The sequence below is a fragment of the Amphibalanus amphitrite genome, unplaced genomic scaffold (assembly GCF_019059575.1).
Source record: "Amphibalanus amphitrite isolate SeventyFive unplaced genomic scaffold, NRLGWU_Aamphi_draft 001026F_arrow, whole genome shotgun sequence".
Taxonomy (NCBI): Eukaryota; Metazoa; Arthropoda; class Thecostraca; order Balanomorpha; family Balanidae; genus Amphibalanus; species Amphibalanus amphitrite.
In genome coordinates, this window is record NW_024882520.1 from 116,780 (window position 1) to 134,368 (window position 17,589).

The 17,589-nt window shown below is 48.4% G+C and overlaps 1 protein-coding gene across 7 annotated transcripts; it reads right to left on the reverse strand.

Moving 5' to 3' along the window:
• Nucleotides 1–744: 744 nt before the first annotated feature.
• LOC122369328 (tyrosine-protein kinase CSK-like) lies at nt 745–17,002 on the reverse strand. 7 transcript variants are annotated; one of them, XM_043343985.1, is made up of 10 exons: nt 16,982–17,002; nt 11,178–11,241; nt 6,536–6,777; nt 5,863–6,082; nt 5,313–5,447; nt 4,643–4,849; nt 3,878–3,972; nt 3,391–3,586; nt 2,887–3,069; nt 745–2,505 (listed from the first exon to the last, which is right to left on the reverse strand). In XM_043343985.1, the coding sequence occupies exons 2-10, from the start codon at nt 11,199–11,201 to the stop codon at nt 2,419–2,421; spliced, it is 1,389 nt and encodes a 462-aa protein (XP_043199920.1). In that variant the 5' UTR covers nt 11,202–11,241; nt 16,982–17,002; the 3' UTR covers nt 745–2,418. The 7 variants fall into 7 exon arrangements, with proteins under 7 accessions (XP_043199920.1, XP_043199914.1, XP_043199913.1 ...); XM_043343979.1 differs by having other exon boundaries at nt 16,944–16,983; XM_043343978.1 differs by lacking the exon at nt 16,982–17,002 and adding an exon at nt 16,923–16,974.
• Between the last annotated feature and the right edge of the window lie 587 nt (nt 17,003–17,589).

The following is a 17,589-nucleotide window of genomic DNA, read 5'->3' on the forward strand; positions in this document are numbered from 1 at the left end:
TGCCGCTGTTGATCCGTTGACAGGCGCCCGTGGGCCATACCTCTGGCAGCCCCGACGGCTACCGGCGAGACTCCAGACATACACCGGCTGTTCAGAGGCTCATGAGCCGCTTACAGTCGGCCTGTGTCGACAGTGACCGTCCCCGGTCCCACTGACGCCAGTTAATGAACTTTACGACCGCTTTAGACACGCGATCCCCGTAATCCTGCACCTTTCTGCTTGCTGTTCAGATTGTCATGCATAATTTATTATTTTACGGCCGACTTTGAAATGTGAAGAGGATTGAGATTAAATTTGCCGCTTTTCTCTGTGGTTTTAAGGGCCCAAGACGCGTGACCGAAAAAAACTAAGCACTTAGGCGGGTCGGAACGAAAGCTGTCACTCAGGCTGGTACGGACACTGTCACACATAAAGATCTTATATACCTATCTCTAATGGCCCAACAGACATTAGATACCACCTGTCGTAAACGGGACAGCCCTCGGTGGCTCTGCGCCTAAGGGCGAAACTGCGCCTCAAACGCTGGGCAGCCAAGGAGCAGAAGTCGAGCACGAGACTCGAGCATCAGCAGGCAGTTTCGTCGGTCGTGGAAAAAATAACATTGTGTGTTATATAACCCCATTTCCAACACGAACAATGCCCATAAGTGGCACTATCATACGAAATGCGCGTCAAATGCACGGTCGGCGAGCGAAAGCACGCCATATCGCTCATCCATTGAAAAATAACACTAAACCAGACATATGTCGCATTCTACTGTATTTGTCGCACGGCCCCTGGCGCGGGGCAGTGCCAGAACAGTCGGTCCAAGTGTATAAAAGCGTTCAGACGCAGTTCACCCTTCCGAGCCCAGTAGACGAGCCCGTCGCCAGTCGAGCGGCATGGAATAACACGGCAGTGTGGTTCGCTCACTGCCGCGTCCAGTCACACACGGGGATGCTGCTCTCCGGTCCTCTCACTCACGACGGAGCTGTGCCTGCGACTGTTCAGTGAGCCACAGAGGGCGACACGGAGACAGTCACCGCTGCTGCTGCTGGCCCTCCACGGGCGCAGGCAGCCCAGGCAGTCTGCTGGCGAGCGCGTCACTGTCACAACATAGCGGAGTCACACTGTCACGTCACAGCGCGTCACACTGTCACGTCACACACAGGCGTGTCATTCTCTTCGCCGGCTTCCCGTCCACGCTGACCAGTAGTTCATATCCTTCCGCGTCACATTTCGGGCGCTGTCACCACCAGCTTCGACAAATCACACACACTGGGCGGAGATATTCGATCAGAATCCGCACTGTCTTGTCACATACACGGTCACGCTCACCCGGACATACAAACGTCCGACGTCGCTCTTTGGCCAGTACAAAGCGGGGCGGTGGCCGTTCCCACGCCCTCCACACACAGACAGGTGCCCCGGTCGCCGCGAAGGCCCGGTACTAGCGCGGAGGAGCAGTGGGTTGTCCGGTTGGGCAGTCGCACAGGGCAAGCCGTAGATGACGTCTGTCAAACGATCACCAGCATCCAGCAGAGAGCGACATTCATCAGTCAGGGCATGAGAAAATGAGACATGTACGGCAGGGGTCGTCCTATCCAGCAAGTGCGGTGCCCATAGGATATCGACGTGCACTACAAAGGACAGCGCTCTCCATGGAGGATGTCAGTCTCTAGAAATGGCAGCGCCTTCCAGGGAGGGCAAGACCCTACGTCGAGGCTGGCGTCTTCAACAGAGGAAACGTCCCCTGTCGAGAATATCGAGCCTTCGAGCCGCACAGACGACATACTCAAAAATAGGGCGAGACTTACTGCCGAGGGCGACACGCCAATAAAACACTCGTCATAAACATGCGGCGCACCGACACAACTTCGGAACGTTTAAAACCCTATACAAAACACTCAGCGGACCGGCATAATCTCCACCCAGTTAACAGACACCAACAAAACGTCCACTGGGAGCGTACACTCACTGCGCGCCAGTAGCAGTATGTAAACGGCCTAATAGCTTTCGTGCGGATCACACTGCTTTCCGTCTCTCTAACATACGTCGGCCCGCAATAGCGTGACCCTCTGTACAGAGCACTTTATCGTCGCTATCGTATATAAGTACCTAATTAACAATGTCAAAATAGTAATAAAGACCGCCATTTTGTGTCCGTGCGGCGCGGTCCGGAAGCGTAGGCACAGCTTCAGAAGGCGCCTGCCACCGGGCCGGGCCGGGGGTCGCTCGTCCGGCAGGGGGCACGCGGAGCGCGGGGGAGGGACAGTGCGCATCACAGGCGGGGTGAGACGGGGTGGCGCGATGCGAGGCGGGGGAGCGGGCGGGCCGGGCCCGGACGGCGGCGCGTATGGAGGTGTGGCTGTCGGCGCTGGTCACTCACGCTCCTCTCTCCGTGGTGTCTCCAGTCGGTCTGGCGGAAGGCGGCGCTACTCAGCTGTTTAGCGTGGCTTTGATCTGTTTGAGACGCGTCTCCACGGCCCGGAACGTGGGGCGGTCGTCAGGGTTGGCGCTCCAGGCCTGTGGGCAGAGGGCGCAGCACGGTCAGGTCGGGCCTAGACGGGCCCGACTGGTGTGCAGTCTGACAGCCTTCTTGCTGACGACCACTGTAATGGTGGACACTGCACCGCTATCAACCTATTCAACCTGCTTACCCATCACAAACTCGTATATTTTTTACATAAGGAGAAACTAAAATTAAAAGCAGGAGACACGCTGGGAGACGACCCATTCACCGCATCAGCGACGCCTGTCACGATGCAATTATTATCACAGTATGATAAATAAGGCCGAATTGAAACAAACCCTCATTGGGTACATTGATCCTGCCACTGTACAATTTTCCCTATCTACCTCTGACACAAGCACACGTCTGTCCCGCTGGGAGGTCGTGTCACCCACCTCCTTCATGATCTGGTAGACCTCAGGTGGGCACCACTCGGGCGCCTCCATGCGGTAGCCGCTGGCCACATACCGGACCACCTCAGTGAGCGGTATGCGCGGGTACGGCACCCGGCCGAACGAGTAGATCTCCCAGAGCAACACGCCGAAACTCCACATGTCCGACTTGTTGGAGAAGAATTTCTGCAGACACGGGACAATTAGAGATCAGCGACGGTTCATTGTGAAGAGCGAGACTCAGTCATCAGATTCAGTACACGAGTATCAGTACACGGCAGCGACCACAAATGAAATGTTCAACCAGCCTATCGTCGAACTGACGAAGTGCATCGACGTATCTCGGATCAGAAGGGAAATGTAAACAGACTACAATAAACACAGTGACTATCGAGCGAGTGCATTCACTAAGAACAGCGAATGAGTCAGACGAGTTTTGCACGCCGGGTTTCCTATCGCAGTACACAGGAACCCCATCGCAGCAGTCAGCGCCTGCTCGCCACTCACGCTGTCTTTGAGAGCCTCTGGCGCCGTCCACTTGATGGGGAACTTGCCGCCCTCCTGGTTGAACTGCTCCTCCCTCGCCAGGCCGAAGTCGGAGATTTTGGCCGTCTCCGACTCGGATATGAGCACGTTCCGCGCGGCCAGGTCGCGGTGAACCAACCTTTTCGACTCCAGGTAGGCCATGCCGGCGCACGTGTCACTGCAGGACGGGGTCAGCGCTCGGGTCAGTGGTCAGTCAATGGTTCAGTGGGTAAGGATGGCCAGTCAGCGGGTCAGCCACAAGTCCACACTCACAGCACACGACTCGGCAGAGACATAGGTATTTGAAAATGAATGCGTCATGAAATATCGCTTGAAGAAAACAAACGAAAATCAAACGCAGAGGACCCTCTCCAAAATATATGCCATTGTATATTTACTAGGCAGCAGATGCCATCGCTGGGCGTTGGGTCCCATGTTAGCCGGCCCAGCACAACAGTCGGCCACTCACCAGGCGAATTTTATCTGGTCCAGTTTGGAGACGTGCAGCCGGCCGCGGGAGCGCAGGTACTCGAGCAGACTGCCCTTCACCATGTACTCCATCACCTGGCCAGCACACGCGGCACGGTAATGTTAAGCAGTTACTATGACGTCACACAGATATTGTGACACGCTAGCGCCTCCGCGGCGTCACACATCGCTACCACCGACCCAGCGACCAGTCGGACAGCTCACGCCAATTGTGCAGCGATACCCATCAGTGGCCTGGGCGTCTGATGCCGTACCGCATCCCCCTAACACGCACAGAAATGTGCATCAGCTCTCCGTGCACGGTGCAAAGGTGAGCAAAACATCCCGACAGCAGTGTAAATAGACACAAAGTCGACATCAGTCCGTGTTTGAACGGTCGCAGTCGACGAGCCGAGAAGCACGTAACATTCACCGCGGAGCAGAAAGAGGGCTCAACCAAGGCTCAACGGCCGCTGCATCGGTCAGAAATATTTTGGTGAATGAATAGGTGAATGAATGAATGAATGAATGAATGAATGAATAAATGAATGAATGAATGAATGAAGAAATGGATCGATTGGATGGATACATTTTATGATCAATGAATGAATGAATGAATAATTGGGTGAATAAATGCTTAAGTGGATGGATAAACAAATGAATGGAGGAATGTCCTATCCGTACCTAGCAGATGACCCCTATATGACGTCTGCCCGTAGTTAGTGTGAGATAACCCCACGTGACCACCTCTCAAACCCTCCTGTACCTGGTAGATGACGCCCTCGTCGAACACGACGCCGATCAGCTGCACCAGGTTGGGGTGCCGCAGCGAGGTCATGACGGACGCCTCGGCCAGGAACTGCTGCACCGGCCGACTGCTGTCCTTTAGCGTCTTCACCGCCACACTCTCGTGGTTCCGCAGCGTGCCCAGTCGCACGTCACCGAACTCACCCTTCCCGATCGGCTCGCCGAGCTGACGAGGCGGCGGGGGAAACGGGAGGTCAACTGGGGTCAGAGTGAGGGCAGGGATCTTCAGGAGGGTTAACGGTTTCAAAGAGTTATGGGGAGACCAGCCGGTAAGGTTACATCAAAGTGAGGGAGGCACATGTAGATGAGTGGCCTACCTTTGAAATCCTGAATCGCTGGAACCACACAAGCATCGGGGAGGATTAATAAATGAAGACGAGTAAATGTTTTCAGCCAATAAAAGCGCCCCGGCCGACCCGGGAGCCGGCACTGGGGCTCAGTTGCATATGTCATCTACAGCTAAATCACTTCACAGTTAGGATGCATTAAATCGAAGTAGTAATGTCCTGCAATGTGACCAACTAAACCACAACTTGCTATCTCAGTCTCTTTCAGACTTCTGGGGAAACATCTATAAAATCAATCTCCACCAGTCGCAGCACCAGCCGAGACGGCCCACAGAGTCGCACCTTGAGATCCTCCTTTTTGATGACCCAGCCGGCTGTCTCGAACGCCTTGGAATCCACGGAGAAGTCCTGTTTGCCCTGTTTGGGCACGCTGCGCCTCAGCTGGGTGCACAGGCCGTCCGCATCCTTGTGGTAGTGCTGCACAACAGACAGACAGATAGTCGGACATTGATATTGATAGACGCTACATCGACACAGATGGGTGACAGCAACACGGATAGCCGTGCAGGTTATCAGTCGGCCTGTAAAGAGCACTGACCGACTGCACGGAACAGTGAGCGCTGGCCGCAGCGGCGAGAAACGAACATCCCGAGCAAACAACAAACCCACACCTCGACCTAACAACGAACCGATACTTCCGCCGGAGGTAAATTACGGACATACCGAGCCAGCCAGAGACAAATTCAGAGACAAACCAAAACAAAGAGTTTTAGTCAGACTAACTTAATTTGAGCTACCGTGCAGGAATCGCCCAAGGCATAGTTGACTCCACTAGTCACACTTGATTTGATTAAGATTGCCACCTAGCGATCGGTCTCCTATTTCGCCCTACCTCGACGAGTTTGGTGAGATTCTCGAAGAACTCTTCCTCGTCGATGGTGACCCGGTTGTCTTTGAATATGACCCGGTAGTGCTCCACCTTGCCCTGGAAGCACACGCAGAGCGTGTAGTCGCCGGGGAAGTTGGTGGATTCCCGCACCAGAAACAGGCCGTCCTCTCGCGGCGACAGCAGTTGCTCGGCCTTCTCACGGGCTATCTTACCGTGAAACCAGCTGAAACCGGGAGAATCAGTCAGAAATCGACATCAGCGGCCTCGGAAATAGTTAGGCACAACCTATGTTGCTGAAACTATTATTCACCCTGGTAAATATGAAAGCACAAACAAACATGGGGATAGGATGAATGACAATCTCTCAACCATTCACTTTCAATAACGCGGTACTTGCCGCATGGCACAGGACAAGCTTACACAATGACTCAATGACACATATCGTGCATGCCCAAATGATAGTGGAGGGCCACGGAAATATCCTGCGTGGCGTGGACCTGAACTGAGCGGTGGCTGTCGGAGGGCGGAAGAGCAGGATAGCTGCTCGGGTTGTCCCTGTCGGCCGGCTGCAGTGGCGGCGCTGTGATTGTTCTGTCCGCGCTGAGTCACACTATCCCTCCCCTCCCCTCCGCGGACGTCCTTCCTCCGCCCCCGCCCGGCCCGACATCTGACTCACGGCATGGCGTTAAGTTTGACGGCGGTGCGCCGCTCGCCGTGCTCGCTGGACGCCCGCTTCTCCACATAGTTGGCCGGGATGAGGCCCTGGCGCTGCTCAGAGTTCCTGGCCTTGTACCAGTTGGGGTCGCGCGTAGGCGTGACGATGGTGAGCAGGTCGGCCTTCTGGAAGGGCAGGTCCTCATGCGAGCTGCCCGTGAAGTTGTAGCGGGCCACCACCTTGTCGCCCGGCTGCCACACCTCCTGTCGGCGGGCGCGGACGGGCGTCACATCACGGTCACGGTCGCCACGCGCCACCACCGGCGGTGTCACACGACACCGGTCCGTCACCAAGCTGTGACGGCACACTCCGACGGTCCGCCGCGCCCAGCCGGGCAAAACGGAGAGTGGCGCCGAGTAGCAATTTACTTAAAGGGACTATCCCACCTTTAACATGGGGTTTGAGTTGAGATAGCCAAGGTTGCGGCGAGGTTCAGAAACCACTATCTATCTAGGTTGCAACCCCCGCGGCCTCTTGGTGTTGAAGAAATTCGTTCCCTTCATTTGAAAATGGGCCTTGTGCAAGGCCCTATCTTCAACATGGAGCGACCGTTAGTGTGACGTCACCTCGTTTAGTCATTCTGATTTAAATGGGTTTGTTCGTTGAAAAATCGCTTAAAACTTGGTCTGAACTTTGTTGTGGTGCCTACAGAGTAAAAAGAATCAGCTAATGTGGCCTGGGGAAGGAGGTACTTTTGAGCTGTGACGTCACATATTTGAAAGTTTGTGTTTGGAATATGGGAAGCCTAAGATGTTTAATGAAAAATAAATGCCAGAACCATGTTCCTGGTCATCCAATCTATAAAGTCGGACACAATTTAACTGGTTTTAACAACATTTTAGAAGGTGGGATAGTCCCTTTAATCGGAAAACACTGTCAACAACAAGTCAGAATCAGAATATGTCGTTCAAAAGAGGCTGTGTAAAAAATGGAACATACTTACTCTAGCCATAGGCCATCATAAGATTCAGTGTCTTGATCTTTTTAAATAACTTTATCTGTTTGTTGCACGCAAACTTTGCTAAAGGACATTACTTGGGGCACTTAGCAAGGAGGAGCATCATGGGGCGAGTTTTGTTTACGCAACCTACGTTTTTTTTTCGCAAGTAACAAAAAAAAAATCACGGTACTGACTACGCGCTACTTTTCGGGCAGTAGTACCTAATGATGCAACTTAAACGCACAAATCGACGCGTTTTTTTTAAACCCAACATCTGTTCTCCCGTGAATTTCCGACAAGATGGGTATTAACTTTCAACAACGTACAGTCACTCGGTTTTTCTAAAATTTGGCTGTTTTGGCAGATCAAGCAATGCCAGAAGTCAGAACAAGCCTACGAACACACATATTGATCAGGGATCAGACGATTGGACACTTTTTAAAAGAATTATGTCATGCTTCCCGGAAATTCACATAAGAACGGATGTGGGGTTTTGAAAAAAGCATCAAAATGAAAATTTCCAAGCCATAAATTAGTCATTAATGAGTCAAAGAGAAGTGTACTGACTACTGCGCCCAGGCGAATCAGTGAGAAATGACACCAGCTGAGGTCATCTCAAATCAAAGTCACAAGCAGTCTTTAATGGTAACTTTTGAGAACGACATGTTGAAGCAATAACCCCGCGTTCGATGTCTCTGGGACGACAAACATTCTATGCCGTTTGGCCAATCACGTTCCATAAAAGCAGCCGAGCCCCCGCTGACCTAGAACAGGATTGGCCGGACGACGTAGAACGGTAGAATCTTCGTCGTCCGAGACATCGAACGCGGGGTAAAACACCTGGCATATGTTCGGCGCAACCAAACGGATCGACCGGTATGCACCGACCTGTATCGATGACGTTATGAACTTTACAGGGTGGGGCAGAAAGATTTACCTGTTTGTTTTCAGTCCATAACTCAAAAAGTTATGAACGGATTTTGATAAAATTTTGCATGCAGCTTCCCCACTGACTCATGTATCAACATTAGGATCGTTTTTGCATTTCGTAATATTTGTTGGTGAGCTATGGCGAAGATGACTAAGAGAGCCCAAATTGCGTCGCTAAAGTAGGGTGGCCATAGCTCCTGAAGCGTTGCCAAACAGCTCGGTGTTGCCGTAAAAACTGTTTGCAGTGTAATTAAATGACTTAAAAAGACAGGGTTGGTGTCGACGAAGTCCATGCCAGGCAGAATAAGGGATAGCTGTTTCAAAAAGCTGGTTAATATCATGCACAAGAAGGTGTTTCAAGTTCTAGGCGAAGCATGCGCAAACTGCCAAGGGAACTCGGTGTTTCGCCCAGAACCGCCAGGAGAATCATAAACGACGGCTTGGGCTTTATTTCATACAGGGTGCAACATCGGCACCTAATTTCGGCGGCATCCAGGGAAAAGCAGCTACACAGGACCCAAAAGACATTGGAGGGGATCAGGAGCGCCGGTAACAAGGCAATTCTTTTGGTCCAATGACAACATGTTCATGCTTGAGCGCCAGAGACACTCCCAAAACTCAGAATTTTGGCAGATGGTTCATCCAGCATTGATCCTGCTATTCGCACCATTTTTCGTCGCCAGAAGCGTGCTGGTGTCTTGGTTTGGGCTGCCGTCGCATCCGACGGCTCAAAAGGATCCTTGGTCTTCATCAAGGAGGCTGTGAAAAAGTTAATTTACAGGTTTAAGCCCATCTGCTGGAGGAACATGTTTTGCCTTGGGTCACTCAGTCGTTCTGAGACGAATACGTCTTCGTCCAGGACGGTGCGCCGCCGCAAACGGCCAACATCGCTCAACCGTGGTGGAAGACCCACATGCCTGGGTTCTGGGACAAAGACATTCGGCCATCATCAAGTCCAGACCTGAACCCGATGGACTTCGCAATCTGGACCATCTTGGAGAGGAGGGTGTGTGCAGCAGCACACAGCAGAATCGCCGCCCTGAAGCTGGCCCTTGAGACGGCACCGTCGAATCTTGGCGGGGACACCGTGCGGCGCTCGTGCCCCTCCGCAGAGGAACGTTTCGAGGCAGTGGTGAAGGACAAAGGTGACCATATTGAGTCATAATGCCGTCGCTGAGAAGTGAACATGCTACTGCATATATGTGCCAGAAATCAATTCGATATCTTTGTTCAGGGCCAAAATATTTAAGAAAATCAAGAGGTAAATCTTTCTGCCCCACCCTGTATTTTTATTTTTTAAGTGTCTCAAGGCCGAAATATTCGAGACGTTTCCGGAGAAGCACGATGCTCGTGAAATATGATGTTCAGGCAATATCAGTGACGAAAAGGCTATTGAAAAAAGCATTTAACATGAATGTAAAATGTTTTTCCTCTACCTAAGTATTGGAGACCTGGGGTAGATCTAACCTGTTGGCATTAGATCAAATCTGACAACTCAATGCCTGGCCGTGGCAAAAACACACCTATTGAATGTCTTTATCCTCAATGTTCTGGGCTCTGTTTGTATTAGGTAATAAATGAGCTATGTGTCGATTTGTTCAAATACCCAATTTGTTCACAAATATAAAAAAAAAAACAGAACAATCTAACCTTTGATAAATTCTGGTGATACAACCATTGCCCTGACCAAAAAACTACTTGAGTTCTCTCATTCTGTATGCCCTTTCAAATGCCACTTACATCCCTACATGGCCCAGGAGCCATCAGCCAGGTAAGAGGGCAAGGAGAGGGGGCATAACCCACCCACCTATCTTGATAAGCTACAATAGGACTACTGGTTCTTGGTCACATGACCATTCCCTGTTGGTGCACTCTTATGCCCCATAAAGAAATAACCAAGGACTTTACCAGCCTTATTGATCTGAGGCTGAAATTTCCTCAACATGAGCATAAAGGTTGAACTACATCTGTAAAAAATAAGGTGTTTAACAAAATGTTCATGACAAATGTCAATATTCAAGCATTACTTCTTAATCAATTGTTTGCAAAATCTTAAATGTTTTCTTTTTTTAATAAGTGCCAATTTAAATTGGTGATATTCAGAGAAATAACCTCTGGTAACATCAGTGCCTACTAACTAGCACCTAAAACCAGTGTTCTAAAATTTGATTTTGGTTGGGTGTGCTGATGAAGAAAAAAATCATAGGATGAGAAAAAGGGAAATAAATAACCAAAGTATATTTGTAAAATGGTGTAATGCCAATTTGTATGCCAACTGATAAACCAGGATTTCATGTCAGAATCTTGACGGTGTGAAACAAAAGGATGTGGGTGTATCAACTGTCAAGTGACATGTAAACTGGCTGTTGGGAATACATGAAACTTTTTTCAGAGATGATGTAAAGTCGGCCATTCATATTTTAGGGATGAAAGTATTTTCCCCATTAGGTGTGATTTGCCACCAAAAAGTCTGAAAAATGGAACACTGCCTAAAACTCTATGTATGTTAAGGTCAGGATGATAGGCTCTTATGCTGTGGATGATATATAAATAGGTACCAAATTGCTTGATTTCATGTGACAAAACACCTTTGATTTTAAGTAGGCATCTCCAGCATCCGCAGTTGCATTTTGGCATTTTTACAACTTGCAACTTGCACCAATGCAGTCAGGATCTCATATTTTTTATGTATTTGAATTTTTTACTGATGAAAAGTATCACACTGATACATACCTCTCTTGAGCTCTTGTGGCTCATTTTGTAGTTGCCTTTTTCATGCTATTTAGGTAATGGTAGCCTGAAAAAATAAAAGACAGAATATCCAGTCAAACATTTGTCATACATGCAACATTCGTCATACGCTTACTTAACAAAACAGGCCATATTACAGTAAAATGCCAGTGAATAAAAATAAGATTGTGAGTAGGATAAAAGCGACATTCAGACATATAAAAGAGCAAAAATAACAACCCATTAGAAAGGCAAATAAAAAGTTTAAGCAACTTCCTAATAATTAATTTAATTAACTTTACAAGGTACAAGGTACAAGATATTAACCCAATTACTCCCATGAAGCAATTGAACACACAAACGGCCATACATGATATAACACACGCAAAGAACTAAAAAGCATACACACACACAGCATGCAGGCTCTCTCTACAGTAGGCGGAACTATGGTCAAGCGTACCCATTTTCGGGAACGCATTTTCGTTCCCATGTTTGGGAACGATAAACCCAAATATGGGAACGCCATGTAGGCATTATTTAAAACAAGAAAAAGAACCGTTAAATGACGTCCAAAAAAATATAAAACGATCGTGAACCGCCTGATATTTGTCTCAATATTGTTGGGAAAGAGTTTGATATTGTAAGGCCCATCGTAGTTTCAAATCGTTCCCCTATTTCTAAAGCAGTCCATCATCCGGGCCGCGAGCCCAAATTTGGGAACGCTCTCGTACACTGGCGCTGCAAGCGTCCCTTATTATGGGAACGGCGTACCCAAAATTGGGAACGATTTCACCGACGCCTTTCAGGGGCTCTTTTCATTAACAAGCATCACGTCCAACGCCGCAAATTATTGTTAACGCAACAATCATCAGATGACCTTTCCGGCAAGACCGTCGCATGTTTCGCCCGGTCTTCTGCGCTTTTATTCCCGTCGATCTCGCAGCGGGCACGCCCCCCTCTGCAGGATTACGTAATTCACAACGCTCAGCGATGTTCAACAAGGTCTTCCATACCTATATCCACCGTCCGCGCTGAGAGTGGAGACATGTCAAGCACCTGTCTGTTTATCACCGATAGTTGACGAGTACAAGGAAGTATCCAAAAATGGGAACGCTGAATATGTTACACCCTCAAAACACCTAGTCCCAATGAAAATCTAGTTTTTTCCTTTCTTGATGAGTGTAAGTGGCAAAAGGCCTGGTAGGATGGGCACGAGGAATTATCGAAATCAGCATAAAAATTATAAATAAGCCACACAGAGCGAGCTATATAAGAGAAATTCCCCCAAAACGATCACGCTTAGAAACACGGAAGACAAAAACCACGCTCATGACGCTCCTTATAAAACAACTCTAAACAGCTAGCATCCAAATAAAATATGTCTTTCCGGGCTGATAAAATGCAGCTGGATAATTTTCAACCGCTTAAACTGAGTTTACAACAGTAGCTCGGTAAATTCACTCACGTTCCACGCGGTCGTCCGCCCCGACACAAAAGTCAACAATATTACCTCGGGACCGTCCGCGTTTTCGCTTGCATTTGTCAGCATCTGGTGTCGATAGTATGAAAGTTCATAACCAGGCGAAAATTATTATACTTTACCCCAAACTAAAAAATGCTTCATTTTCCTTAAAATTGCATGTTAAATGTCGTATAACCCATATTTCCACCATTCTGTCATTTTCAAAAAATCATTAAAAATATCATTCCACGGTCAATTTCCTTGTTCCACGGTCAGATTAAAGATAACTTTATGGAGATTTAGTAGATACTTAAATCAGCGTGCACTTTTTTGAGACGTGATGCACTTTTGAGTTTTAGTGGGAGAACGGCCGAAAAATTGCCTTCCGTTCTCATAAATGGGAACGCCCGTTCCCATATTTGGGAACTCCGTTCCCAAAAATGGGGACGTTCCTATATTTGGGTACTCATGACCATAGTTCCGCCTACTGTCTATCGTCTGGAGGTTTCGAAAGATGCTCTCCAGAGATGGCGCTAGTAAATTTGGCTGACATGACGTCATGCTAAAAAGTGATGGGTTTTGTGAGAGCAAATGTAATAATAGTTGAAAATTTTGTACTTTTGCTTAATTAAGAAAAAATAAATATACAATTGTTCAAAACAGCGTTTTCCTCATTCATCCTTCATTGTTTTGAGAGGAATATAGACAGTTAAAATATTTTTTCTTGACCGCAATTCGCACACGCACTAAATTAAAAGCTGGAGTTTTGTGCGTTCGTAAATCGTGATTTGAGAAAATAAGTTGACAATAATTTTTTGCACTTTTGCTTTACAATCATTTTTCAATGCAGATAAATGCATAAATTATTCGAAAATAGGCATATCTTTGAAATATTATGATTTTCCACAAGCAAATTTTCCCAAAAACTTGAACTACTTACAACTGACGAACGCATCCAATAATCTGGATGTCTTAGGATGAGTTCGTCATTTTTTTCCAAGGAAATACGATACAGTTCAAGCTACTTTACCGATTTATTAGGGTACTTTTGCCAATGAATTAATAAATAAATGACAACAATTAATCTCATTATCAACCATACTCGGAAGAATTTTCTTCGCATAAGCGCGAACACATCCGCGCTTTCATGAAAAGTCACGCCTGTAGATGTCAGGACGGCTGCTTTATGTTTCGCAAGGTGGCGCAGCGCGCAGGGTACCGACTACCGAGGCTGAGGTCTCCAGACTCTCCACCACGATTTAACTTGGAAATGGCCGATGGGGAAGGTCTCACCCAAAAACGGACGCCCTTTTACACAACTGCATAAAGAGAATGAATTATTGGCATAGCTGACCACACGTCCCCTCCCCCTCTCCGCCCCAGCTCAATAGGAGATATCGCCTATTTTCCTTAGTCAGTTATATTCTGACTAATTTCTCACTCTTCCCAGTAAACCTTAACATGCATGATGCAGATGTCCACTGCGTAAGTCGTGTGCTTCCGTAAGTGTGCCAACTATATAGTGTTGCCTACAAGTACACTCTACAATGCCTACTGCTTCCCCATTGTCGTTATAATTGGTGATTCTCAGGTCAAAAGTTACACAGTGGTCTCAGAGAACAATCGTTTCAACAAATTAACGATTCAAACCGTTGCATTCTACTGATATTCCGGTCAGTTCTGCTACTAAACGATTCCGGCAAAACACTCTTTAGGTTATGTATTAGCGAACCACCACACAAAATTCGCCCAATCAATGGTCAGTTATTACTGCTGGGCTGAACCGTCATACGCTATATAGCCTATTGCAGTCAATATTTTCAGAACGATACCGACTGACGAAACACAACGTATTCGCGGATTCGCACATACGTTGGCACTCAGGTGGCCTGTCAGCAGCCGCACAAATCCGCACAGCGCAGCCGGGATTTGACATTGAGATGGTACACCGTAAAGCATGCCTTTCCACACAGGCACAAGCACAGGGACACAAATTCTCAAAATCCAAACTTATTCCAATACTGGTCAATTACGAATAGGCATAAAGTTTTGAGGTTTTTCATGTTCATTCTTCTTTCAACACACGCGGCAGACTGCAGCAGCTGCAGAACATCTCACAGAGCTGCGCTGGATGCAGTCATGAGCTGGGACACGGTTTGTGACCAATGACCGATCGGGGGTGCCAGCCTCCTCCCGGCACGCGATGCACTGGCCGCCGCGCAGTCGATGTCGGGGCACCGCCGGCATTCGCCGACAGGGTTCCATCCGATTCGGTGTATTGGTGGCAGCCCGAACAGTGACCCACGCGAAGCTGGCGGACGTCGATGGCCGATGAGCGATGCCCTTCCGCGACCGGCGGTGGCAGTCGGTCCCACATCAAGAACAGATACCAGTCATGCGGTCAGTCGGCGACGGCGCTGTCGCGAGCCGATCTGATGGTCGCGCGGTGGGCGTTGCCGACGTCCACCGGGACCGTCGACTGGGGGAGCGCGGCCGCCTCTTGGCCGCCGCCTCTGGTCGGCGAGCTCGTTGCGCTGTGGGACGGCATCCACTGCAAGTCGTTCACTGTGAAGCGGTCGTTTGACCGGACCTGGCAGGCGGGGAAAGGGGGCCTCAGATGAAGTAAAACCATCCCTCAGGCCAGCTTGAACTGGCTCTCCACCTCACCATGTTAGATAAGCGGACACCCTCGTGATCATCGCAGCGATGATTGCCAATTGGTGTGTCATTATGGGAGAGGATGCCAGCCTCCTTTGCAAGATAGTCTGCCTTTAATATAGTGCAGCCCGACCCATTGCCTGTGGCGCAGACTGGGCTTGATAATGCAGTGCAGGACACACCAAACGTAAGCGGCCATCGTACCCCCTGTGCAGTAGGGCTGACTTAAGAGCCCAGAGTTGCCCTCCCCCCACCATTCTGTGCACGTGATAACTGGATGGGACATGCCATGGTCAGCATCTGTTCAAAAGCTGCCCTAAGCATGTAAAGCTCCACTGGCATGCTCAAGCATGGTCACAGTCAGTTCTCACTTCTCAGTTGAACCTCCAATGGAAACCCATCACAAAGTAGAGATCAGGGCACCTCTCACACTGCAGCACACTCAACGACTGAGGCACCATCTCATCACTTGCAGGTGGTTCTTGCCAGGAGCAATGCCAGCCACGCACATCAGGTTTTAACAGCAGTGTACAACTGCAATCTACAAGCATCCATGTTCTTTCTGGTTTTCTCCTGTTCAGATCCACTGCCATGCATGAACTTGATGGGCTTTTGTTGCGCTCCTCCCATGTGCAGACAGGTTTCTGCTGAAACAAAGCAAAGCAAATGTGATTAATAATGGCCCTGTTTCACCATCCAGACACTGTGTGCACTGGTAGCTACGGCATACCATAGCATCACTCAAATGACGTTGCATGTGATCTCTTAGTTTATGATCAATCGCGTTTGGAACAGAGTGAGAGGTTCTGAAAAACCGTACTAAGAACAGAGGTTTGAGTTCAAATGCTGCTAGCATGCTGCTGGTGCTGGTACCGCAGCGTGCAGCGTTCTGGGATGCTGTCACAGCTTGGCGTCACAGTGAAGTTTGTTGACACTGCCATGGAAACCCAATGCTCTGACACACGCAGCGCTCAGCACTGCAGCGCACTGCAGTGCGCTGCAGTGCGCACTGCAGTGCTGAGCACCAGTGCGCACTGCAGTGCTGAGCACCAGTGCGCACTGCAGTGCTGAGCACCAGTGCGCACTGCAGTGCTGAGCACTGCAGTGCGTGCTCTGCCGTGAAACACCACCCATGAATGTTGGTTGCATGACCAGGATGAAGCAGTGTGGCAGACAGTGATTTTAATTTTAATTGCACTTCCTAGAGATTAAAATGTTGTTGGTGAAATTGCTATTCATTATTCCTATTACCATTGTCTAAATTTCACATTTCAATACAGCATCAGCATTGACATGTTATATAAAATAAGGTTTAGACTTCAGGTGGTCCCGGGTCCCGGGTTCAAAACAAGGGCAAAAAATTGTCAAAATTTAAAAAAAAAATACCTGCCTTCATCAACACCTCATCTAATCTAACCTCATCCTCATCGAACAAGGCCCTAAAAGCAAAAACCGTTTGAATAACAATGTAATATTTTGCAACCGCTGCACCATTACTGTCACGTACGCTATCCCTAGATTGGTTGCTGGTAAGTAGTGGTTGTCGTCATCAACTCGTCATGCAGCAGCTGATTGGGATGGGCGGGGCCTATTTTTATCCAGGCGATAGAGAGAGCCAGCATGCATACATCAAGAAACCAACGCCTCACAAATTCAAGACAAGAGCTTGTAGCTTTTTACCACTCACAACTTTCGTTTACAAGGTCACGTACAATCATAGCACCCGATTGGCTCATTTAATAATTCGCTGACGTCATTGAAAAGAAGAAAATTCATAAGAATCACGAAGTCATATGAAAAAGCATTGACAAATTCAATTAAATAAAATAGTTCAAAGCATTAAGTTGTTTATGATTATCATAATTACTTCTGATTCACACCAAATATTGAAATATTTTGACGGAACTTTAATCAATGTCTCCCAAAGCAAGTCTACCAAATACGTCATTTTTGCTAATAAAATATTTCGAGTTTTCGATTCATTCTAGCATATTTACGTCTGGACAACGAGTTGCGGGGAAAAGTGCTGATTTTGCCGCAGTTTTAGGAGCCGGTTATTAGGCTGGATTTTCGGGTTACTTTTTCGTTCTGATTCCTGTATTTCATGGTGTTTCGCTTTTGAATATTTAAGTTCTTTCAGAGAAATATTAATTGCCTTACAGATTTTGTGAAAATGTTTCAGTTTTTTATGAGCCGACCGCTAGAGTCCTAAAACAATACATCAGCACTACAATTATTGTAAACAAACAAATGGAGCACCACACAGTTGGCTCCGTTCTGCTCCGTTCCAAGGCC

Coding starts and splice junctions, on each gene's coding strand:
- LOC122369328 (XM_043343985.1), bottom strand. CDS start 11,201: ATGAGCCACAAGAGCTCAAGAGAG. Junction 4,850..5,312: donor TCAAAAAGGAGGATCTCAAG/GTGCGACTCTGT, acceptor CCGCCTCGTCAG/CTCGGCGAGCCGATCGGGAA. Junction 3,973..4,642: donor ACGAGGGCGTCATCTACCAG/GTACAGGAGGGT, acceptor TGTGCTGGCCAG/GTGATGGAGTACATGGTGAA.